Here is a 26124-nt window from a genome sequence, read left to right as displayed (position 1 = left end):
TTGAGATGTTGAGGAGACAGAAGTAACAGTGCTGTAGCTCAGCTTAGGCCAACCTGCCCACAACAAACTCTGGCTTTTGTTTTCTGCCTATTATTTCAGTGTACCTAGAAGATGCGCTAACTGCACTCACCACGCTCAGTTGTGAAGTTGCTTCGGTGTGTGTATTTGTACTGCAAGAACCAGCTAATGAAAAAAGACACCAAAATAAATAAGGTTTTGTACATATATAATTTAAAACTATTCTGTACCAGTACAATATATTAATTTTACAAATGTAAAGTTCATCAGCTGTTAAAGCATTTGCAAAACCACATATCCTACCATAACTTTATTGCACAGTATCTATGAAAATATTAATTCTTAAATTAGAAAACAAATGTTTCAATATAGAAGAGACAATCTGATTGAAAGACAATAAGAAAATCTACTCTGAAAATAACAAAATTCACAGGATACCAAGCGTAACAGGTGCATCTGTAGGCCCGATCTACAAAACAGGATTATAGCATCCAATACTGGCTATTAGGAAAAAAAATATACTCACTGTACCTTTGTTTATAGATTCATATGTAGGTCAGACTAATCTCATACAAAACACTACGGCAAGTCTAGTGTTAGCATTTTGGATACCTTGTGTATCACATTTAGTACTTCAGGGTAGTTCCCGACATCTACTTGCTGAATTGACTTGTGATTTAACATTGCACAGGCATTTTGCAGGAATATATCTTTTGACACAGCACAGGATTGGGGTTTTTTCAGTCTTATAATAGCTATTGAATTTTACCAGTGTAACATCTGTAAATATAAAACACCAAGAATGAAAATTATAACTCTTTTTCACAAAAGCACTTATAATTTACAGTTACAAACTCTAATTAGAAAAGGTCAAGTGACAACTTTTTGGCCTATACTGATCTCCATTAGGAAGTTAGGTGTACCTCTTATATGTAGTGTAAGCAGCAAAATATATATATTATATATATAGGTGCTCAATTTGAAGATATAGTAACATGAGTTGTAAAATGTTAAGGTGTTCCTGGATCTAAATCATCACAGTTAATAAGCATTTACAATAAAGCTTGGTAGAAAATCCAGTTTACCACAGAGCCAAGTATATAAGCTAGAAGCTGTCATACGCTGACTTCTCTTGCATACAATAGTCTTATCTCTGCTGAATCATCTAGAGTTTATCAGTAACGAGTAGTCAGTCATGAAGCGTATCAAAACCTTAACTCCACTAAGCCAACTGAAATTGTCCAGCACACGAGAATCAGATTCTCTAAAGTTATTTTGGGTACTTATGTCCCGCATAAGCCAAGTCACCGTGACATAACACATCTAGCCAGATTATTTTTTTTAAATAGTGGTTACGAGATTAAAATTTGCAGGTAAAATATTTATCAAAACCCAAAATTAATAGAAAAACTTGCATCTATCAAAGATTACAAGCAGTCCTTTTTCAGAAGTGGCTGCTCTTCTCTCATAGGTTCTCAACCAGCTGAGTGTTTCTTTTAAAAAATAACATCTTATAAAAAGATTCTACAAAGAAACAAGTGTTTCAGAACACACACCCCACCTGTTGTTTTCCCTTACTATTTTCTTTTTTACTGGAAAAAAAATAGTAAAACTATCAAATAGGTACTGCATTAGGTAAGCTATAACATCTGTTGTCTGGGAATTTTCTTCATCTTCCCAAACATGTGCAATTTCCCACATGTTTTGTGGGGTTTCTGAGGCTGTAGCTGATAAACTTGTTATGAACATACGGTAATGGGCACACAAAAGAAATTCTCTGTAATTAAATACATTATAAAGCATTTTAATAAAATATTTTTTGTAACTTCAATATAATACACATCTGCAAAACTAAAAGGGTTTTTAAAAGTGCTAAGTATTAAACAGAAGTTTCTTGAAACCTTAAAGTCCCACCACTCAGATATATAATGGCTTCCCTTGCTCATAAAGGAGGCACACTATTTGGTTGTAAAAACGACAGTGTCACTTGTCAATTAATCCAGCTTCTTTAATTTTTGTGTAGAAGAATTTCTCCAGTATATTGGCACATTTGTAGTATTCACTCTCAGGGGGGTTGTACTCTCTGCAATTTGTAAAGACTCGCTGCAAGTCTGCCATGAATAATTTCTTAGACACGTAGTACCTATTCTTGAGCCGCTCACTCATTGTTTTGAGATCTGTACAGAAGAAAAATAGATTAACAGCTTATGATTCAAATATTTTCTGTATACAATAGCCCTCTAGACTGATTTGCCGTTAACATGAACTGGCAAAGTTAGGATTTGGAACTCCTAAATAATTTCATATAAGGCACAGCCCCTTTTTTCAGCTTCAACAGCAACTGAGCCCCTGGAACTACAGAGTATTTCACTGGAAGAATGATACGTGCAGATTTTATTTTTTCTTTTCTAAAACATGAACGCATCATTTGTTTGTGTTCTCATACCTCTCTGAGTTTTCAAAGGGCAGTAGGTGTCCCTAACTCCCCTCTAACTGCTCTGTAAGGCAAAGCTGTCGTCTGCTGTGCTGGAGGAGGCCTTAGGAATGAATAAGCAAAGAATTCAAACACCACAAAACATGTATATTAACCTCAAATCCTCGCTTCTGTGCAAACACAGCAGGGAAGAGACATCTGTCTATGTAGCTGCAGTAGTTGCAGCTTTGAAAAATAATTAAATTTATTCCATGCTCTACATCTATTTTAATTACATGTACAAAATTTATAGTTAACATATCTCTTTTTAAGAGTCGTGCCAGAACAGATCTCTCCTGCTTTCAATGCATCATATGAAAGCTTTACTTACAGAACGTTAGGAAATGTTTTCCTTCATACTAAAATCAGTCATCCATCAAATACATATATCACCTCAGTGTTCTCCACACAGTTGTGTTTCCAGGAATTTCAATCAGACATTTAAAAATTTTTTACATTTTTACAAGTGTTCTACAAGTGAGTACAGGAATAGAAGCAGTGGGAGGTGTGTTGGATGCCTTGGCTTTTCTCACCTCAGATGCTCTAACAACTATTTTTTTAGCAATGCTTGAGCCAGGCTTCAGCAGCACCTCTGTGGAACTGTAACAGAAACAGCTGAAATGGAGAAAACTTATGGCAACAACTATTGCAAAGGAAACAGAGACTAAAGGCCTCCAATACAAAGGAATTAAAACTCAAAATTTAAGGTTCAAAAATAAGGTTGTGGTTTGATTTTTGTTTGGTTTGGGGTTTTTGTTTGGTATTTTTGTTTGGTTTGGGTTTTTTTTAAGAGAGATTTGACTTTGGTAAAAAAGAGAAAAATCCTGCCAAATTTGCAAGAGGGGATTATTTAAGAAAATTTCGATGGATGCCCTGAAATACATCTTCCAATGATACCTAACTTGCCTTTCACTACTGTTGCATAATATTTTGCAAAAGCAAAGGCTCATTCAGCTCCCATTAAGTCTGAAATGTAGGTGCCTACATCTAAACTAGATGCCCATAGTATAATCATAGTATCCAGAGCACTGGCACAGGCTGCCCACAGAGGTTGTGGAGTCTCCTTCTCTGGAGACATTCAAAACCCGCCTGGACGCGTTCCTGTGTGACCTACTGCAGGTGATCCTGCTCTGGCAGGGGGGCTGGACTAGATGGTCTTTCGAGGTCCCTTCCAACCCCTGACATTCTGTGATCCAACTGAGCAGGCTGTTCAGCCTGACTGATCAGTTAAACCGTTCTCTAACTACAGTGAAAGTTTGGCTCCATCTGAACTGGCAGTGGGAGCAGAAAGACAGCACAAGTTGATCATGATTCAAAACGCAGTTTAGTTGTGCTGGGTTCCTTAGCTGAAAAAACAAAGCAAAGCTAAACCAAAGACCTCAGCTGAATCCTGAAACAAGGGCTGCTGCTCTCACCTCCACTGTAATACACCTGAACAAGGAAAGGACAGACAACATTCCTCCCTTGGGTTTGCCAAGGCAGGCAGTAAGCTCTTTGTAACCCACGTTCACACTAAGCAGCCATCCAGATCTAGCCTGTGCTCAGCAAAGCAGATAAACTGCCACACGAGAGTGTCAACATTCTTGTTCTTCATTGCTAGAAACTACATTTGTGTCAGGGATATAGGTTTTATAAAGCACACATCAATCTGCTATTTGGAAATAAGTTGAATATAAAAAATCATTAAGCCAGATTGGCATGCACAGGCTATGCAAAGTAACAGGAACAAATACTTCCAGTCTCTGAGAAACTGGTTGATAGTAGCCTGCCATGAACTGTATTTCATCCTCTAATAACGTTAAAAGGTACAAAAGTTGGAATCAGAAAGATGGAGGCGAGTACTGCATAAACAATGAAGGAGCAGCAGGATTCAGTTTTAAATCTACTGCAATACAAATCAAAACAAGCATCTGCTTAGAACAGCACTGAATCATCATAGAAATTACATGACCCAGCAGTCAAAAGCAAAGAAAAACTGCATCTCTGTACTTCCCTTTGCAAGTAATCCTGCATAAACAATGGCTGCATGATTTAGAAATTAAAATAGATAAAAACACCACCTCGGACAACTTTGGCAGATCTAAAACACAAAGATAAAAGTTATCCTACATGAAGCATCTTCCTAAACTTAAATTGGAGCAAACTGTTAAGGCTTAATTAAAAAGCAGCCCTGGTACTTTTGGAAAGGTTTTCTTGATATGGTTTCTTTACACAACGACCAGTTACCACATGCAAGAACGTATCTGTACAGCTCACATAAACCAGTTCAGTCCCAGAAGTTTCCAGATGACTGCACCATTTAAGAGCTTGCTAGGGCTCTCTAGGGCATACTAAGATTTCACATGTATACACTACAGATGTTTCACAAAGGTCACAAAGCAGTCATAAATTTCAAATGACAGCATCACACTCTTGGCACTTCAGAGCCGCAAGCTATTCAGCTGCAAGTAATAGATATCTTTTAACATAAAACAATCAGATTACAATTTATCTGCTATGTCTCCAGCTATAAAGATTTTTAAACTCTATACTTAAAAAATGTTAATGGCATTACCCATGGGAAACCTTATAACTTCATAATATCCAGGAGCTTCTGTTCTCTTCACAGGTTCCATGAAGGGCCAAGCGCTTTGATGGCTCTTTGGTAAAGAAAAAAGTAAGGTATCTAATATGGAAACTCTATTTTGGAAATAACTTCAAAATCTTTACAGAAGGTAAACTAGAACTAGCACTCACCTTCACCTGCTGCAGGATAGTTTTTAATGTGCTGTAAAGTTGATCTGGATCCTTGGGCTCTTTACTTGAAAGAATTTATGAATACAAAAATATTAGCCTGAATCCCTTATATTCATTCCTATGACATGCATCTTACCTAAAAGCAACTCCAAAGTTTCAAGCATTTTATGGAACAAATAATTTTATTTACAAAAAAAAACCAAAAAAAAACATGAACCACACCAACTAAACCTCTACAAAAAAATGCCCAAAGCCACTTAAAATCTCATCCCTCGCAGATTATTTAACTATTTTCCAATGGATGAAAGGAAATATTATAAATTACATTGTTTAAAGACTTTTCTCAAACGAACCTGCTTCATCATTTCACTTTGTGCAGCACTTACCCTCTATCTTTTCCACTCGGTTTCCAGCCAGTCTCTCCTGCACACCAACAACATGAGAGATTACATGGGAACTACAGTAGGTCAAAACATTAACTGAGTTATTGCAGCTTTTAAAAGACAGGCCATTTCAGCACCGCTGCAGTAAAATGGGTTGGTTTTAATAAAAGCTACTCCTAACAAATTACACATCCATCCAGTCTACAGCCCCACTCAATTTCTAATGTGTTTCTTCCTCCAGGTCGCTGAAAAGACTCCAAAATATTCCTACATGAAACACATTTTTAAAATGATTCAGTACATATTTTACCAGAACCTCTGTAAAGAATAATGATGTCAAAGTTTCTGAATTTGATTCTCTAGGGATAGAGATTAAATTGCAAAATGGCACAGCTGAAATGTTCTAATGTTCTAATTCCGTTTGGTCCTGTAGGTCTGTGTTTATCACAGAACTCATCTTTGTACAGGGGCGCAGTGCCTAACAGCAGGGGCAAAGAAAAATTACTGACCACACTGTGATACAGATCAAACAAGGATCACATACAAATAAAATTACAGACATGTACATAAAAGAGGGTCAGCCTGGGATGCCTTAGGGAAATCTCAAAGGCAGCAATTGTAATGGAAACATGACAATTCTCATAGAAATCAAATCAGCAGATCAAAACAATTACTTTTTAATCAAAAAGAAATAAGTGACTACATGAGTATTTCAAGCCTTGGATCTTTCTTGGGCTGTTCTGCTTTTGTCTGCATTAAAAGAGATTGATACATACTAATTCCAGGAATGCTTTCTATAGGAATCTGCCGTACTCCGTCTTTGAAGCAAGAAAGGCCAGGGTAAACTTTTCGTATCTGAGCTTGTTTCCTTTCTATGAGCTTTTTAATGATCTGTAACAAAGCAGGAGAGAAGACCAAAAATAATTTATTTTCTCAGAAGTAAACCAGAGGATTAATGTGAAACTGATGAACAGAAACACTCTCACTTTCTAATCTTATTGTCCTTATAGATGCCCTAAAGCTGGTAACAGGGATGAGCTACCTGGTGAACACTGATTCTGCAGATGAGGCTACCAGGTCTCTCGGCTGCTTATTTAGGCACAAATCTAGAAGAAAAGGAGCAATTGCTTCCTACATTAACCACAGGCTGCACAGCTCGTGGGAAGGTGGCGGCAGAGCTAAGGGAGGAAATTCCCTGGAAGCAGGTTTGGGAACTGGCTTTTAATTCTAACAGCTGGTGCTTCTGAACTGCTTCAGCACAGCTGGTCAGAAATTTCAAGACACATACTGAATGCACGTATATATTCACATGCCAAAATTTTAAAAATACCTGTTCACTTGGGTGTCTCCATATAACTGCAGGAGTTGCTTAGGTATCAGTCAGAGATGCTCCTACTGAAGATTTTCTCTCGAGGAAGTCAGAATGAAGCTATTTTTTGAAACTGAACCTGCTCTGCTTGTAAATGCCAGGAAAGGCGTTCCAGTTGAGGGGTACGCTCAGTTCCGCTTTGCAATCTCATTACCTCAATTCTAAGTAATTTCCTTTGGAGCTCCTGATACACACTTAGATGCTGACTTAGGCTTTGTGTGTCCTGAATATGTCACTACCAAAACGGCTTACTTTGTAACTGCAAGTAAATATACATGCAGACATTCAGACCAGCGCAGTTTGAGAGACTATTTTCTTTGGAAATAGTAAAGCTAGACATATTTTTATTTTTAAAAACCTTCACTCTTCCACACATAGATTTCTCAAAAAAAGAGGAAAAGGAAGAAAAAAACCAAACCAGACTTTCTCTAGAGGTTACAGATGTCAAGAGAAATACAGTATACAACAGCACCATGGCCAGATTCCAGCGTCAAAATACTTTCAAACTAATTATAAAATCCACTTTAAACCCTTCTTATAATTTAGTAACTTGTGGCTCTCTGTGATTTAAAAAAAAATGCTGTTCAATCCGTAACACTGATTACTCACAGGTCAGCAGGTCACAAAGCTCTGCATAAAGGGATTTTTAATATTTTTCAGAATGAGTGTAAATGAGCTTCAAATCAGGCAGCGCAAACTCATCAATGGTGGTCTGTGACCAGTACTATGTGTTGGATGACGTGGTCTTAGCAGCCATAGGCATATACTCAAATTCTTTAACTATAAGCTGAGATCTTACAAAAAGCTTCACTTCTAAAAGGACAGGACTACTGTCATTGCAGGAGAACTGACAAAGCTGTAGAACAAATTAATCTCACAAGATTTTGCTTAGTTGACAAAATTTAACTCCTTAAAATACTGGTACTTTTCAACGCTTCTGTTATCATCAAGTTAGTAAAGCAGAATTTAACACTTCACCTGCAAAAGTATGGAACTGGGACTTGGATGAAAGAGTTTTTCTAACTAATAGAAGTATACATTCCAACGCGTTAAGCACCAAAGCAGAGAGCCAGCCTGGCACTGACTGAATTGCTTCTAAACATCTAAATAGATTATCACGTCCAGTGTTTCATTTCAGCCCGTACCTCTTTTTGCTTTTTAATGATGACAGAAAATTCTGTGTAGGGGATCCTTGGATTTAATTCACATCCCATTAATGTAGCACCCTCGTAATCTTTGATGTAGCCAACATATTTTGCTTTTGGTACTTTAATATCTTTGGAGAAACCCTGAAGAAGAAAAAAACCCTCAAGTTGTCATGATGTTATTTTCCTTTTACATGTTATAACTGAAATGCTACAATCATTTAGAACCAAATTCATCATAATGTTAATATACAGACAATATAATGGAAAGAGTTACAGACCACGGTTCACAGCATTGCGAATACCTTCTCATGGGAGTCACTTGATACAAGAATAGTTAACGATTTTACGTATAGGAAAAGAAGGAAGATAGGAAAGATGAAGAGATGTGGAAAAAAAAATTACTGTGGACATATTTCATGGATTTTTCAAACTATTTGCGATTTTAATATTAAAGGACGCCAGTTCTATAGTTGTTAGTCAAGAAAAGTTGATTTTCAAGTAAATGAGATGACAGCAATTTTACAGCCAGAAAAAAAAATTATTTTTTTTTACTTTTGTATTTCAAGTAAAAAAATTAATAACAAATCCTATTAAAAGTTCCAAAGTTATATGACAGTCTGAATACAGTTCAAAAGTTAACCAAAAACCAAACCCACCAAAGAAGTAATCAAGATGATAAAAAGCAGTGTAGGATTCTCACTTTGGCTGCATTTTATTCCTCTGTGACAGTGGTATCTATAAAACCCCAGTAAAAATCAGGAATCCAGCCAGGACTTCTGCCTCACAATTTACCATCAAAGGCTTCAGACTTACATGGAGACTGAACATCTTCAAATTGGGACATTTCAGGCATCAAAAGGGTCTGTCTGCACAGATCTGACAGCAGCATCACAAACCCAGCTTTTGTTCATTTTGAATGTGTGAAGAGCGACTCGTATCCGCTTGATGTACAGAATCATAGAAGAGGTGAGGTTGGAAGGGACTGTCCCCTCCCTTCTCAGAGTAGGTTCTCATCAGATCTAGTTGCTCAAGGCCATATCCAGTCTTGAAGACTTCCAAAGATAGAGGCTCCACAACCTCTCTAAGCAACATTTTCCAGTATTTTACCACACTTAAGACAGGAAGAAAAAAACCAGTAATTCCTTCTCTCTCGTCGCAGTTTCCCACAATTCAGCCTGCATCCATTGTTAACTTCTGTGATACTCAGACCAGGTGATTTCTTACATTGTCTTACCTGTTTTTTGAAGTAGCCGATCGCATATTCATCTGCATACGTGAGAAAGTTGAGAATGTTGTGTTTGATGTGGTACTCCTTCAGATGGTTCATGAGGTGAGTCCCGTAACCCTGTGTGGAACACAAAAGGATAAAGCCATTACAGAGTCTTTGAGGACTGCACGTATTACAAACTGTGGACCACGGTTTATTACTGACTTTTTGAAAATGCAGTCTTTCCTCTAGATCCTGTTTTAAAGATTTTCTCATAACTAACTTGGCAAGACATACTCAAAATCAAACTATTTTCAACCTTCTAGCTCTGTGACCCAACAGTGAACACAAAATATCTGAGCGTCTGATTCACTTTTAATCGTGAAGAGACCAAAACCCAGACTCTCTCTAGGAGTGAAGTGTAGCTCTGAAGAGGTACATCTTCCTGGAAGCTGTAGTTCAAGGTGCATACGTTATTTTTTTTCCTTTTAATTTAGACAGCAACTATTATTAGTTACATATTTCACCAACAACAAAACTACATATATTGTAGTAATAGGTCATCCTTTTTTAGCCTCATCACTTCAAAACTGCAAAGCAGTAGAAATACCAAAACGACTTCTTACAGAGGAACCTATTCTCAGAGGAGATCTGTTTTACTGTGTTTTGTACACAGAAGAAGAAACAGCCTCTGCCTCAAAGGATTTATAATTTGAATTTATCATAGGGCATATTGAAACAGCTATTATCATAATAAGCAGCAAAAAATTATTCAGTCCACAGTCAAATAAATAGCTATGCCTTCTGACTGCAGACAGGAATAATTTCCATTTTCATTCAACCTCAAAGTAAACAAAAGGTTTCATTTATTCACATTTCCAAGTAAGCCATAGTCTTTGCTTTCTGCTGTAAATGGTAAAATTTAAAATAATTTTGTAGCATGAAATCAAATTATCTCAAAAACAATCCAACTTTTAAATATAAAGGAAAACAGTATCCATATTTCTTACTCCAGCCTCAAATTGAATTAAAATAGGAATTTATTTTTCTCAGTTACCTGCTGGTAGAGGTCACCTTACTCAGATAGGAATGCAAAGAGGCAAATTTTGAGAAATAGTCAACTGATGCAGCAAGACACCCCAAGGGCTAACAGAAGAACTGGTGCCTTGCATGTGCATGTGCAGCCTAGGAGGCACTCTGATGGGTCAGATCTATTTGCTCTATTATATTCTGAAAGGTTATTCCTAGAGAACTACAACAGATCTTAGGCAGCCTAACTTGTGTAGTGCAGTCAGTTGGTTTTAGTAGAATGAATACACTTTTTATTAATTAGTCAGACTTAGAATAATTTAAGCATATTCTGTTAACGTTTGTGCTAGCTAAAACACTTGGGGTACTTTTATGACAGGCCACGGCCAACTGCAGGGGAATGTTCCTCTCTAACAGCAGAGTTGCATAAAATCCAATATAATCCAAGTATTAACACTTGTCACGGGGTGTCAGTCCCACTGCATGACCCTCCCGTACCCTGAGCTCTTCCCTTCAAGGCAGGGCACATAGCTTCTGCACGTTCAACTGCTACAAACTCTGAATTAACCCCCATCTCAGCTCTAACAGTTTCAATTGAAAAACATAAAGCTACAGCACCATCTATAGACAAAATTCTGAATCAAATGGTTATAGTTACACCTACCTGTAACCCCCGAGAATGCAGGAGGAACCTCCTGTGTTCATAGTGCTCTGTATTCTTTCAACACAGCCACCAATTCTCAATATTCAGAAAAGATTTTGTGAAATTAACTCAAAAAAAAGTGTATAGAATAGACCATGTATGAAGCCAAACCATTTTTTTTAAATACCTCATTTTGATTGAAGTCACGTAACACCACAAAACAATTGAACAAAAATTACTGTCACACACAAGCAATACTTACTTCAGTCAACCGTGAGGTGTTACACCACACAGAGAGACAACTGCTGGAGACAGAGGAGTGAACCATCCAAGAATGGGAAACTACTGGCCACTATGGTTGTGGTGAGAAAGACTGCATTTACGTATTTAATTAATTATAATGATTCTAATGTGCATATTTATTTACGTTTTGTGTCTTATGTTCCGAATGACTGTATCTTTCAAACTCTTTTTCTCTTTGGCAAGTCGGCAACATATTCAACGTGACTTACAAAATTAGGAGCATATGCAGTAGTAAATGAGACTCAAATACAGTTAATAAACTCCAGTACAGAATTATTTTTACCTTGACTTGCTCATTGGAAGTCACAGCACAGAAAACAATCTCCGTAAATCCTTGGGAAGGGAACATCCGGAAGCAGATACCACCGATAACACGACCATCTTTTATTAATGCAAGGGTCTTGTGTTTCCTGAGCAGACAAAAATAACAGTCACTTAATTCATGTACATAATGCATAAAGTGCCATTACCTTCTTTTTTTTTTTTTCAGAAACTTGATTCACTTATTTCCATGATGCTAATGCAATTGTATATGCCCCTGTTAATTTCGCTGCTTGTATCTACGGAAGAGTTCCTGTTTTAACATCATGTTTTGAATTTACCATAAAATTCATCATTCATGCAGCAAGGTCCTGGCCTTGCCAAGTACTACTAGATACCAGGGTAATGCCCAATAAATAAGAGCTGTATTGCTTTCATTGAATCTGTTGCTGACAGTTATGCCATTGCACATTTCTCAGGATGATTTTACCCTGATAAAGTAAAAATTAATGGAGTTACAAGACATCAAGTCCTTTCTAAGGGATTCCTGTTTCCTTGCACGAATTCTCTACAGCTAAGCTATCAGTTTCAAATGTAGCTGATGAAGCAAGAAATTATATTTCTTATTTATAATGACCCACTCCTAGTGGAATCAAGACCAGAATAAATATAATTTCTGTTGCTCTTACACTGACCGCCAGCAAAGACATAACAAGGTGTAATCTGAACTCTCGTGTCAAGGACTAAGAATTTTAATGTAATCCTCGGGGTTTGAAAAGACTTAGACTGCACCTGTTCTCTAGGTTATTCAATACATGGTATCATATAAATTGTATAAACAGTACAGTAAATTTACAGAAAATATCTTTTTGGGGGGAAAGGTTGTTGCCAAAAGTGAGCACCTGTCAATAAAAGAGAGTTTGAAGAGTAGTTGTATTTTATGTGCCACCATTCAAGGAAATCTTATACATTATGTATATTCTTCTCTTCTTGTACTTATTTTGGTACTTTTTATTTCTGGAAAGACAGCAGCAATGTAGTAGCTTGAGCTTTTAATTTTGTTTACTCATGTTTGATTTGTTCAAGCAATAAGATTGGCCTTTTTGGTAATAAGGACATTAAAGGTGATAGTAAGTAAGGCTGAAGGAAATTAGGGAAGACAACTGTTGGACTCCAGTATCTCACACTTGACATGAGTTTGTGTGTACCCACTGCCCAGCGCAGGTCTCCAATGTGCAGTCCCTGGAGATTCGCCCAGGATGCTGGAGTACTCTGAGCTGTCCAGGTGATGTGTTTCACTTCCTTTGGATCAACTGTTTGCCTCAAGCACATAAAGGAGGACATTTTCTTGCTGTAGCAATATCCATACCTCTTTCTGAAGCATAGACCTCTCTCCAGACAGATATCTATACTCAAGAGCACTTAAACTACCAGCAGTTTCTCTCAGCCTTCTAGAAGAGTCTTTCCCAATAAGAAATATGGGAAAAGGCCATGAATCAGCACCGCTACTTCAGAATTTTGCTTTGATGTTCAGTTATGAGGGAACCTGGCTTCTTCAACCAGTAGCCTCAGCTTGAGATGACAGTGCTGCTATGGCTCCTAAACCCAGACAAGATCCTGGTGCTGCCTCTCTGTCCCAACCAAGTGGTGCTTACCCACCCACAGGAGAGGTACAAGAGTCTGGACTGGTGCTGGCTCTCAGAAGACAAGTGCTGTTCCCCTCTGAAGAACCCAGGAGAAGATCAGTCTCCTGTGCCTGGAGACTGAAGTTCAACCTTTGGTCCACAGACCGAAGTCCTGTCCAAGAATCATAGAAACACAGAACAGTTTCGGTTGGAAGACACCTTCAAGATCATCAAGGTCAACCTTTGTCCTAGTCCTACCAACACCACTAAACCATGTCCCTCAGCATAACATCTACCCATCGCTTAAACACCTCTAAGGATGGTGACTCAATCAGCTGCCTGGGCAGCCTGTTCCAACGCCCGACAACCTTTCAATAAGGAAATTCTTTCTAACATCCAACCTGAACCTCCCCTCGTGCAACTTAAGGCCATTTCCATTTCCCCTTGTTCTATCACTCACTGCTAGGGAGAACAGACCAACCCCTGCCACACTGCAGCCTCCTGTCAGGTAGTTGTGGAGAGCAATGAGGTCTCCCCTCAGCCTTCTCTTCTCCAGGCTAAACAGCCCCAGATCCCTCAGCCATTCCTCATACAACACATGCTCCAAATCCTTTACCAGCTTGGCAGCTCGCCTCCGTACCCTCTCCAGCACCTCCACGTTCCTCCTATAGTGAGGAGCCCAAAACTGGACACAGTACTCAAGGTGAGGCCTCAACAAAGCTGTGTAGATGGGCACAATCACCTCCCTGCTCCTGCTGACAACACCATTCCTGACCCAGGCCAGGATGCCATTGGCCTTCTTGGTCACCTGGGCACACTGCTGGCTCATGTTCAGCTGGCTGGCCACCACCACCCCCAGGTCCCTCTCTGCCTGGCAGCTCTCCAGCCACTCCTCCCCAGGCCTGTAGCGCTGCTGGGGGTTGTTGCAGCTGAACTGCAAGACTCCGGCATTTGGCCTTATTAAAACTCATGTAATGGACCTTTGCCCAGTGATCCGGCCTGTCTAGATCCCTCTGTAGATCCTCCCCACCCTCAAGCAGATCGACACTTTGACCCAGCTTGGTGTCACCTGGAAACTTACTAAGGGTGCAGTCGATTTCCTTGTCCAAATCATTGATGAAAATGTTAAACAGGACTGGGCCCAGTACTGAGCCCTGGGGGACACTACTTGTGACTGACTGCCAACTGGATTTAACTCCATTGATCACGAGTCTTTGGATTTGGCCATCTAACTATTTTTTTACCCAGCAAAGTGTATGCCCATCCAAGCAAAGGGCAGTCGATTTCTCTAGGAGAATGCTGTGGGCAACACTGTGAAATGCCTTACTAAAGTCAACATCCACAGCCTTTCCTTCCTCCAACAAGCAAGTCACCCTGTCACAGAAGGAGATCAGGTTTGCTGAAGAGGACCTGTCCTTCACAAACCCATGCTGACTGGGCCTGATCACCTGGCTGTCTTGCACGTGCTGCATAATGCAACTCAGGATGATCTGCTCTATAAGCTTCCCTTGTATTGAAGTCAAAGTGACAAGCCTGTAATTTCCCAGATCATTCTTCTGTCACTCCTAATAGATGGGTGTTATACTGGCTGACTTCCAGTCAGCTGGGACCTCCTCAGTCAGCCAGGACTGCTGATAAATGGTGGACAGTGGCTTGGTGAGCACCCCTGTCAGTTCTCTTAGCACTCTAGGATGAACCCATCCAGTCCCGTAGATTCTTGCACATCGATGTGGAGCAGCAGGTCACTGACCACCTCCTCCTGGATTGTGGGTGGGACACTTTGCTCTCGGCTCCTGTCTCTTGGCTTGGGGGGCTGGCTTCCCTCAGTAAAAGTGTTTCTATTACTGAAAACTGAGGCAAAGAAGTCATTAAGCATCTCAGCCTTATCCTTGTCTTTGGTTACCATATTTTCTCCTGGGTCTAGTAGGGGATGGAGGCTCTCCCTAGTCTTTCTTTTGTTGTTAATGTATTCATAGAAACTTTTCTTGCTGCCCTTTACCTTCAAAGCCAGATTAATTTCTAGCTGGGCTTTGGACCTTCTGATTATCTCCCTACATAACCTAACAATATTTTTGTACTCCCCAGCAGTGGGGACAGCACAGACCCAGCAGCAGCAGCATTTGCTGGCTCTAAGAAAGCCTTGCTGAGGGAATGCCAGTGAATTTAACAGCAGATGAAATGGTTCCAGAAACATTTTCTTAACTGCTGCTGCAATAATACTGGTCACAAAGAGAGGCTGCCACTACTGGTGGTGGAGAAAGGCTCTTCCAGAAACCAGGCCGCATAGATGACTGCAGTCAGCTCAATCAGACCTTCCTCAAGCTCTCTGCTGACAGACGAGTCCACAGGCCTGCTCCAATGCAAAGTGGAGGCTATCAATGGGCAGGGATTGACTGAAGGCAGAATTTTTGTGAGAACATACTGGTCAAAGAAAAGTAGACTCTGTAGGAAACACAGAAATGGTGGAAAAATGGACGCTCCGGAGGAGGATCTCTCTTAATGCTTAAGCAGCTGAGGTACAATTCAGCCAGGACACTAGGGGAGCTGGAGGACCACGTGTCACCTGTGGATACTGCACTTGAAAGAGACACACTGTGTGTAGCCTGTGTTGTAGAGTTGCACTCAAAGTAAGACAGGAGATTTGCACTGATAAAGAAAAAAGCAACATGCGTGGGTGACGAATGATTTCCCCCACACTGACTTAAAAGTTGCTGTTCTTCATAAATTGCACAAGTTCTTCTCATTGAACAACTTCACTCTCTGCTGCCATTTGGTTCACGATCTCCACACACAGAGGACAGAGCAGCCTACAAGTTAGTATGGGCCCAGAAACCACTAATAAGCACCATAATTACATTCTCGTTTCTAGTTCTAACACTCGAAAGTAAAAGACAGGTGGGAGCCTTCTCTGCAAGCCTGTGTCCCTGTATTGGTTTTGCATTGCCAGGTTTTGGTAGTGGTGGTGCTACAGGGGTGGCTACTGAGAGAAGCTGCTAGATCCCTCCCCCATATCTGACAGAGCCAATGCCAGCCGGCTCCTAGATGGAACTGCCAATGGTCAAGGCCAAGCCCATCAGCAACAGTGGTAGCACCTCTGTGATAATCTATTTAAGAAGGGGAAAAAGTTGTTGGGCAACTGGTCAACTGTAGCCAGAGAGAGGAGTGAGAGAAACAACTCTGCAGACACCAAGGTCAGTGAAGGAGGAGGGAGGAGATGTTCCAGACACCAGAGCAGCAGTTCCCCTGCAGCCCATGGTGAAGACCATGGTGAGACAGGCTGTCCCCCTGCAGCCCATGGAAGTTAACAGTGGAGCAGATGTCCACCAGCAGCCCGCGGAAGACCCCATGTTGGAGCAAATGCATGTGCCTGAAGTGCACTGTTACCACGTGGGAACCCCATGCTGGAGCAGGTTTGCTGGCAGGACTTGTGACCCCATGCAGGAGCATTCTGTTTCTGAAGGACTACACGTCATGGGAGGCACCCACACTGGAGCACTTTGTGAAGAACTACTGCCTGTGGGGAGGACCAACCTTAGAGAAGTTTGTGGAGGACTCTCTCCCATGGAAGGGACCCCACACTGGAGCAGGGGAACAGTGTGAGAAGTCCCCCTGAGGAGGAAGGACAGAGACATGTGATGAACTGACTACAATCCTCATTCTCTGTCCCCCTGCACCACTGGCATGGAAGAGGTAGAGAAATGAGAAGTAAAGTTGAGTCTGGGAAAAAAGGATGGGTGGAGGGAAGGTGTTTGAAGACTTAGGTTTTATTTTCCCAGTATCCTACTCTGATTTCATTAGTAACAAATTAAACTAATTTCCCTGAGTCGAGTCTGTTTTGCCCATGATGGCAATTGCTGAACAATCTCCCTTTTCTTATTTTGACCCATAAGCCTTTCATAATATTTTCTCTCCTCTGTTCCATTGAGGAAGGAGAAGGACAGAGAGGCTTTTGGTGGGCATCTGGCAACCAGGCAGGGTCAAAGAACAGTCACAGTCCCACAAGAAGCCATTTGTTATTAATACATCTGCCAAACTCCTCCCTAGCGGTACTCACGGATCAAAGACCAAGCGCGTGATGTACTCCTTCGGCATTCGAGGCAGTTGATGGGAGAACACATTCTGCAAACCAACCAGCCACATCATGATCTTCTTGTTGGGCTTCTGGTTGAGGGAGTTGCCAACCACATGGAATTCGATCACACCCCTGCGCTCCTCCAGCCTTGCTGCCTCGTCCCGGGCCGAGTGCGCCGAGAGGAAGTTGGTCTGTGCCGCACAAGAGAAACAAAATCACGTTGTGGAGATTTCCCATCCTCTGATGGAACAGCCCTAATGTGCCAACAAATTAACCCCCTTCTTTTTTCCTAGCCATCTTTTTACAAAAATAGAGCTGTCAATTACCATCTTTTGGTTAGCAGAAGTGACACCGTCAAACAAGCTGGATATAAGTCTACACTGCAGTGTGTAAAGGCTTATTCAAACTTGTTTTGGTGAACATTAGGTAACAGCAGCAATGGTTATGACTCAACAAGTTCCAACATCTCTTGAGGGACAGCACTCATCCAGCTGAAGGCTATGCCACTAAGTCTTCATATTTTCTTTAGTCTAGCCAACTTGGACAGAAGTAGTGGATTTGCCTACACATACTGCAAATCACATATTTTAATGGTGTTGCAGGCAAAGTCATATCTTTTTTTTCATTTTAGTAGTGCTTTCCACCATCTATGCCACTATTGTAAGAGCCTAAAAAGAACATTTTAATTCCTACTGAATATCTAGCTATTGCACCCGGAGATGAAATAAATACAGACAATTTATTTTAACTTCTTTTTTCAGTATCATGTTACAATGCCAAAATATCTCTGCATGCACATACTGTTTACTTTTCAGAGCAAAGTTTGGCTCCTGGGTTTATAGTCACTGCCAGCCCCAACAGCCAGACTGGCACAGCATTTGTAATATGTGGAGCCATCAGTCACAGTATATATTTAGAGTAAGAAATGTAGGTGGTTCCAGATCTTCAGCAGTCTCTAGCTAAACCTTGGCAAACAAGAGCTGCTGGCAAAACACAGCCTAGTAAAGAGAACAGGAGGAAAAGACAGCCAAAAAAAAAAAGTGCAGTTCTGTACATGGCACAATTCTGCTTGTTTTTCTCTTTCGGGAGGAAAAAAGAGCAACTGTGGAAGACAGCACAAATAACTGTTTAGAACAGCCCTTCTGCTCTAGACAGAGGGTTTTAACATTGGATCTCTGGATCTTTCATCTGTTGCAATATTTGAACCCCATCTACCTTGTCTTATGAGTTACATCTATGATTAACAATAAAAAGCGTAATTTGGAACTGTTCTATAACAAAAATATATTGCAAAATAAACTGGGATTTACTTTTCTAACATCCCTAGTTTCCAACTCTCTCTGCAGCAGTATCCAATGCATTAAAAATATGTAGAACTATTCTTCATGTTAATGATGCATTTCATCAATATTTTTTGCTCACTTAATCATGCTCTTTGAAAATCTATTTTTCTTATTGACAGCACAGTAAGTTTTGTGGACTCTTAGCTTATCATACTCTATCCATGTGGAACACTTATAAAAACAGACCATTTCCAAACACACCATTTGCAACACCAAGTTCATGTATTTCTCACCTCTGGCCCAAGCATCGCTGCAGGATCTGTAATTGTTGACATTACTTCATTGATTAACTCGATAGGAATATCTCCCACAACTCTCGGTCTTTTGGAATCCTCCAGAGAATAGGGTTCATTATTTTTTCTCTTTTCTCCTATGAAAAACAGGACAAATCAGAAACAAACAAACTGTCACAGACCAGCATGATGAAGTCTATCACTTCCGTTATATTCTTTAGTCTGTATGCCAAGTTTAGTTTGGGTTTTTTTTTTAATCCCTATAGAAAGGGAGAAAGAGAAATCCAAACAATGCTTATCACTGCTGCAATTTTATCTTTTTTTTCTGGGATATTAGCATTGAGGAGGATGAACACACCTCTCCTTCTCCTATACCTCTGTAAATTCACAGTGAAACTATTTGCTTTTCCTTTTTGCTTCAACATCCTCTGCAGCGAACGTCTTGGAAAGACGGTGCTCAATACACGAATTATAGTGCATACTTCTGGATCCCATTTGGGGGTTCTGGACTTAAGTATACATTATAGATTTTTTTCACCCTTTTTGTAAACCAAGCAACACATACAGTCTCACATGTCTTACAAATTTGGCTTAGAAAATCCACATAAATCTCTCAAATCAAAATATATTGTGTTAGTAACTAACTGCCGTGTTGGCTGCAGATCAACATGTAATATAGCAAAAGTGACTAGCTAAATTCTTGAAAGAAAAGCCCACCAAGGACTAGAGGTACAAAAATACTGATCGAGTCAGCTGCCAGCTCAGTCCTTACCTAAGCAGCAAACTGCCAAATACTGGGAAAGCATACAAACAGGAATATCACTCCATGGTTAACTTGTTTCTGTATTTTTTTTCCCTAAAAATCTGCTACAGGTCAGAGCCAGGAGGCAAAATTTTGCCTTTTTGATCAGCACTTAGCACTGAAATAAGTTAGTTTGGTTTTGGTTGGGTTTCTTTTTCCCCTAAGGAAAATCCACAATAGCTTTAAGATCTTCTTTCTAAAACAACGAGGTAGTTTAGGGCACACTATGCCCACTAAATTATAGAAATGGTACAGATTGTTTTCCCACAGCTATAGTGCTCTAAACATAAGAGCATCAAGCTGTTTGTTCCCCTTTTCAGACTTTCAAGCAGTACAATTGTTTTCTTATCAATAGAATTTTATTGTTAACCTCCCTTCATTATGGAAACTTCCATTCCTGTTATTTACATCTGACTTTTAAAACAGTTATTCATATGTGAATGGACCTTCCGTCTTATTTTCCAAGGGATTAATTTCTTGGTTTAAAACAGAATATTTTTTTTTAAGCAATTTGTCAAAAGGTTTCTGGAAATCCAGGTAATCCATAAAACTCTTTCCAAATGTTCACCAGTTCCTTCACAGATATGTACATGTCACGAGTTCTACAAAAGGCACACTGAATTTCCATGCATCACATTATTCATACATTTATTCATTCCATTCTTATCAGTTTATTATTGTTTCTTCTAATTGTCTGAAACAGGAGACTTACAACTGAGAGGTTTCTGAATGCTCTTAGAGTCTCTTCAAAAGCAGTTTTGCACCTGTGGTGTTTCATTTCTGTAGTGCAAAGGGCAGTTCCAGTGACAGCTCAACTACACAATTTATAAATTAGTTTGTCAATTCCATGTTTCTTTTCAAACTCTCAAAAAATATAATTTTTCTAGTGAGCAATTACTATTCACTTTGCTGATCTGTAATAAAAAAAATACAGTCTTCTAGTCATTCCCACTTTTAAGTCTGTTTCCCAGCTTGTCCCTCAAAGAAAGCTGCAGTTTAGGAGCTGCCTTAAGTTCTTGTGTAAAAAACCACTGAGGCTAAGAATTCATTTAGCTTTTTCTACTTCTTGAGGACTTACTTTACATAAGATCATGATCATCTCTCTGACCTACAAACTCTCTTGACAGGCTCATTAATCCTGAGGTGTTTGAATAGGGATTTATTAGGAGAATTTATGCATTAAACAATATTTTTTCCCAAAAAACTTTTTTTTTTTACTTGACGTCATTCAGGATTTACATTTAACCTGGTTAGTGTGTTTGTGCTTTTCTTTATTGCTCAAATATATGTAATTTCAGTACCTTGAAAGACTAAAAAAAACTAAAATAACTGCAACAACCCCTTCTATTCTGTCTTTATTTAAAGGAAAACTTTTTCCATGGCTCATAAAACATGTACTCCAAGTAAAGTGTTTTTCAACAACTTCCGACACCAGCAAACATTTTCCCATTCTAATTTAGTTTAAACAAGCCTTCTCTTTTTTTTTTTTTTTTCCCCTTCAAATACAGTTGCCATTTCTGCTAGTTAAATATTACCATAGTGGAGAAAAAGTATGTGCATGTACGTCTTACAGCAAAACACCTCAAGGTCACTATTGCAGAATAAAGGCAATGGTCACCATAGATTGCAACTACCAGTAACATCAACAGAAACCAAAAAGTAAGTCCCCCTCTTCGTTACCTAGGCTTGGGTCAAGGGCAGAAGAAACTTTGCAAGCAGGACTCATACTCCCACTGTTGGGTTGCTCGAGAGATGAAGGACTTGCACTGTATGAAACAGTTCTTGCAACAGGAGGAGGATTGATAACTGCAATGGCACAGAAGACACACACACACAAAAATCAGGACACGGAACCCATTACGGTGCTCACTGAAGGACCCAACTTTACACCTACCACCCAAGAAGTAACAGCTAACATTGTGTGTAACAGAGCACAAAGTTTTATCTCAAAATATTTTTCTAAACTCCCTAATAAGGGATGGTATTACTGCTGGATGGAAGAGAGAGCAAATATCAGGCTTTATTATTCTGCAGTGCTGAGCACAAGCTAAGAAAACAAACTTCCTTCATATACCTGCCAAGCCTCCTGGCATTTAGCTTCATGAAAAGGTTTTTTGTAAGGATTTACTGAAAAGCAAAATCTCATCATTCAGCTTCAGCTGTCCACTTTAACAGTGTTCAAAGACTGACCGGACAATTCAAACTCAATAAAGGGAGAAGCTGTTGCATCAGTTAAGAGGATGAAACTATTATTTTAAAAGGCCATAAACTGAAATATCTTTCTCTAGTATTCTTTTTTTCTAACTGCTCATCCTAAATCATCCAGTTTTCATTTTTGCAAACAGGCAGGGGGTTGAAGTGACAGTTTATAGTCTGGACCCCTGCAGCCTTTCTCTTCGCATGCCTTCGTGCTGGTGTCATCACCAGCAACAGTTCTTCTGTGCCAGACTCATGCTAAGATTACAGGGCTTAAGAGGTGTGCAACAAAATCAAGAAAAGTACATCGTAGAATGAACTCTGAGAGCAATACAATTTTAGAGTTGCAATGAACTTGTGGCTAAGGTGTAATTCACCAGTTCATGGTGCAGACCAGGCATTTCTCACAAAAAAAGCCTGTATCTGTCACTGTGGAATTTCTCTTCCACTCTAGGAAATGCACTAATCAGACAAAGCACTGATGTGATGATACTACCAACTGATAAATAACAATTGTTTCAAAATACTGAATTAAATATCTGAAAATTAAAAGTCAATTCCTGATCTGCATAAATGGATTTTAAATACTTTCAAGCAGGAAGGAAGGGGAGAGTGAAAGAAAACCATCATCAACATCTCCCTGCAATTTTATAGATGACTTAACATCTCTGTACCTTAAATGAGGAAAAGTGAATAAAGCTGTGGAATAGCCAACAGCGCACGTGAATAAGAAACAAGGTAAGGAAAAGTTATCAAAAAAAAAAAAAACACAAGAAAATCAAGTGCAAAGGCAATGGAACATCTGATGTGGAAGGTCCTTACATTCATACTGCTATAGAGTCGGAGGACTGACCTGAGTCCTCATGTGAGGGACCCCTGTCCAGGCCAGTGACTCACTGACCATGCTCACCTGCTCACACTGAGTGCTACCTGAGTGTTACCCGAATACTCCATCACTAAATGCAAATTACCTGTCTGGATTCCCAGCTGGCCAGTTCGGGAACTAGACACCATGAAATCCTGATCCCAAATGGGAGAATTCTGGCTGTACACTTCTTCTTCCAGCATCGACAGAAACCTTGGCACAAAATCAGGTGAAATATTAACTTGATAGGATCATTCAAAACATGTTCTTTTTCAGAATAAGCATTTGCAACTTTTTTAAAATTTAAAAGTAATTACCAACTCGGTAAAAAAAACGCTGTTGGCCAATTCTTTCACAAAAACAAAACCAAAACCAAAAAATCGCAAGTCGGAGTACACATTAAGTACCCTAACTTAGTAGAGTGCTTCCACCTACGAAAATTTATCATTGATTTTAAACAATATTCACCTAATTTGCAAATACAGAAAGAAAGAAAGAAAGAGTTACAAACTACTTTTACAGAACAAACCCATGCACTAATAAGAAAGCTATGAGCTGACAGATGCCAAGGTACTCATGTTACACAATGATGACAAAATATGTCTATTCTGATAAACCAGTGTTCTGCAGAGGCACTTGCTTTCTGCCTCTTACAGATTTTTTTAATTCTAGTGTTAGTTACTATCAATGCTCTTAGGAAAAGCATTCTTAGGAAGATATTTAATTCCTTTAAGTGTCCTACTGTAACATTTAATTGCACGTTTGTGCTTGCATAATAGTATTTTTAATCTTACTTTGGTACACTTAAAGAAACAGTGTGATTATAAACCTCTCTTAGTTTGATATGTGAGAGAAATTCCACAGATCAGACAACCCAGCACGGTTGCATTCACAGGGCTAATATACCGATTCCCTCTCAGAAGCAAGATAACTGCTTATCCTATGTTGCACAAAAGGGGTTTTCAGACCAGAAGTTGACACAGCACATTTTTACTCTCTAGAGTCATCTATATGTATAGAAACTGTCCAGCTGAAATCAACAGGACTGTTGAGTAAGACTTTCTTGAACATGATAAGGATTTTCAGGATCAAGTGCTATTCTTATGTTTTATATACAGGACATTTATACCCAAGCACAGCAATGTGCAGTGTTTGCTGCTATCTATACAGCTGCTAACGGCTAAAAAGTTTGTAACAGCTACTTACCATTTGTGATGGAGCAGAAGCACAAATTAAACTTTAGCCAAGGCTACATTTAGAAGCAGCACATAGGCTCTGTGTTTAGACCCCTTGGTGATTATTTCCCAGTTATGCACAGATGTGACCTGTGGCTGCTCCCTTTGCCCAGGAACCATGGAATCATAGAATCAATAAGGTTGGAAAAGATCTCTAAGATCAACAAGTTCAACCATCAGCCCAACACTGGGACATGGTTTAGTAGTCATGGTAAAGTGCCACGTCTTCAAGGATGGTGACTCCACCACTTTCCTGGGCAGACTGTTCCAATGTTTCGCCACTCTTTCAGTGAAGAAATTTTTCCTAATATCCAGTCTAAACCTCCCCTGGCACAACTTGAGCCCATTTCCTCTCGTCCTACCACTAGTTACTTGGGAGAAGAGACCAACGCCCACCTCACTACAACCTCCTTTCAGATAGTTGCTGAGAACGGTAAAGTCTCCCCTGAGCCTCCACAAGTCTGAACAATCCCAGTTCCCTCAGCCGCTCCTCATAAGACATGTTCTTCAGGCCTCTCACCAGCTTCACTGCCCTCCTCTGGACACGCTCCAGCACCTCAATGTCTTTCTCATACTTCAGCGCCCAAACCCAGACACAGTCCCCAAGGTGCAGCCTCACTAGTGCCCAGTACGGGGGCACAATCACCTCCCTACTCCTGCTGGCCACAATATTCCTGCTACAGGACAGGATACTGCCTTGTCCACCTGGGCACACTGCTGGCTCACATTCAGCGGGCTATCCAACAGCACTGCATGAGGTTGTTGTGACTGAAGTGCAGGACCTGGCACCTGTTACTGTAAAACCTCATAAAACTGACCTGGGCCCATCGGACCATCCTGACCAAATCCCTCTGCAGAGCCTCCCTACCCTTGAGCAGATCAGCACTCCCACCCAGCTTTTGGTGTCATCTGCAAACTTACTAAGGGTGCACTCAATCCCCTCATCCAGATCATTGATAAAGATATTAAACAAGACTGGCCCCAAAACCAAGCCCTGGGGCCACCGCTTGTGACTGGCCACCAACTGGATTTAACTCCATTCAGCACAACTGTCTGGTGAATGGAGCTAAATCCATTTAACTGGAGGATGGAGGTGCCAGGGCAGGCAGGAGCCCTACGCTGATGCCAGCCACAGCTCCGTGCTCCGAACCGCAGCTCCTCTGCAGAATTCCCTCTGAGTAGCATCAGCAGCAACACAAATGCTTCAGACAAGTACAGCCCATAAAAGACTTAAAATATAATTCATATTTCCCACCGATCACCAGCAAACAGTGCTTGTTTTTCTTGTTTTCCCCAGTAGAATATTAAAAGGAACTGCAGTGGACAATAATGCTTTTCAAATTACTTATCTAGACTGTAAAAGGCTGTGGAAACACAGAGGCATATGCACACCTACTTCCTCCGCAAACCCCCTCCTTTATCAATGGGATGTTACATCCTTTTTTACACCTATTTCAGGGCCAGATCATGATGCTACTCCCACATATACACAAACATTCCTATATCCATAACAGGCTGCCCCAGAGACAGTTTACAGTCTTCAAAGTGGTAAAAGGCACTATTAATAATAGTAGGAGCAACAAATCCTGCCTCTGCTCAGCTTTGGAAAGCTCATGTTTTTCATTCCCCTGAGCACTAAACTCATCTCTAGCACCAGAGAGTAGCTTGCATAGCATCAGTGCCACCAACTCTCCTGGAAGTTCAGTTTCTTCATTGTTAGGAGGGACAGACTTTTAAAAGATGGGCTAGAGAGCCAATCCACTCACCCAAAATAAGGACATTTTTGAAGTGATACACTATTTTAACAGAAAGCAGACAATGAACTATCCTGTCATCACCACCATCCTTGGCTACCAGCAAAACATTTCCCCTTTTTTAATTAAAACATTACATCTTTTTTAATTAAAGGACTCTCAAAGTCGAGCACGATTTGAGATCAGTAATTACCCCACATATTTCAATATTGCTTTTTAATTGTGAGAGATATTCATCAATATTCCAGTACTACAACAGGCAGTAAATATGGAATTCATGAGTTCAGGATTCAGTGATGCAGCACTGACTACTTGCTTCTTAGCCAAATGAACACATCTCTTCAGGGAGTGGGGTGACTACTTTGTTCCCTATTACAAGTGAATTAAACTGACATTCTTAGGTGTATATAAACTCCCACACATTTCCTT

The 26124-nt window shown here is 40.0% G+C and overlaps 1 protein-coding gene across 1 annotated transcript in view; it reads right to left on the bottom strand.

Moving 5' to 3' along the window:
* Nucleotides 1-1619: 1619 nt before the first annotated feature.
* LOC104267732 (histone acetyltransferase KAT2B) overlaps nucleotides 1620-26124 on the bottom strand; it is a gene marked incomplete at its 5' end in the record, with an annotated part of 35666 nt that continues 11161 nt past the window's right edge. Inside the window, 12 exons of the mRNA XM_009873010.1 lie at nucleotides 1620-2195; nucleotides 5046-5130; nucleotides 5228-5291; nucleotides 5614-5650; nucleotides 6387-6501; nucleotides 8125-8268; nucleotides 9362-9472; nucleotides 11593-11719; nucleotides 17250-17458; nucleotides 18844-18980; nucleotides 21326-21451; nucleotides 22813-22919. Of these exons, the coding sequence (XP_009871312.1) occupies nucleotides 2002-2195; nucleotides 5046-5130; nucleotides 5228-5291; nucleotides 5614-5650; nucleotides 6387-6501; nucleotides 8125-8268; nucleotides 9362-9472; nucleotides 11593-11719; nucleotides 17250-17458; nucleotides 18844-18980; nucleotides 21326-21451; nucleotides 22813-22919 (1456 nt within the window). The remainder of the gene's footprint in view (nucleotides 2196-5045; nucleotides 5131-5227; nucleotides 5292-5613; nucleotides 5651-6386; nucleotides 6502-8124; nucleotides 8269-9361; nucleotides 9473-11592; nucleotides 11720-17249; nucleotides 17459-18843; nucleotides 18981-21325; nucleotides 21452-22812; nucleotides 22920-26124) is intronic.

Source organism: Apaloderma vittatum, unplaced genomic scaffold (assembly GCF_000703405.1).
Source record: "Apaloderma vittatum isolate BGI_N311 unplaced genomic scaffold, ASM70340v1 scaffold3540, whole genome shotgun sequence".
In the NCBI taxonomy this organism is placed as follows: Eukaryota; Metazoa; Chordata; class Aves; order Trogoniformes; family Trogonidae; genus Apaloderma; species Apaloderma vittatum.
The sequence above is the reverse complement of the archived record's forward strand: the minus strand, read 5'-3'. Positions and strand labels throughout refer to the sequence as shown.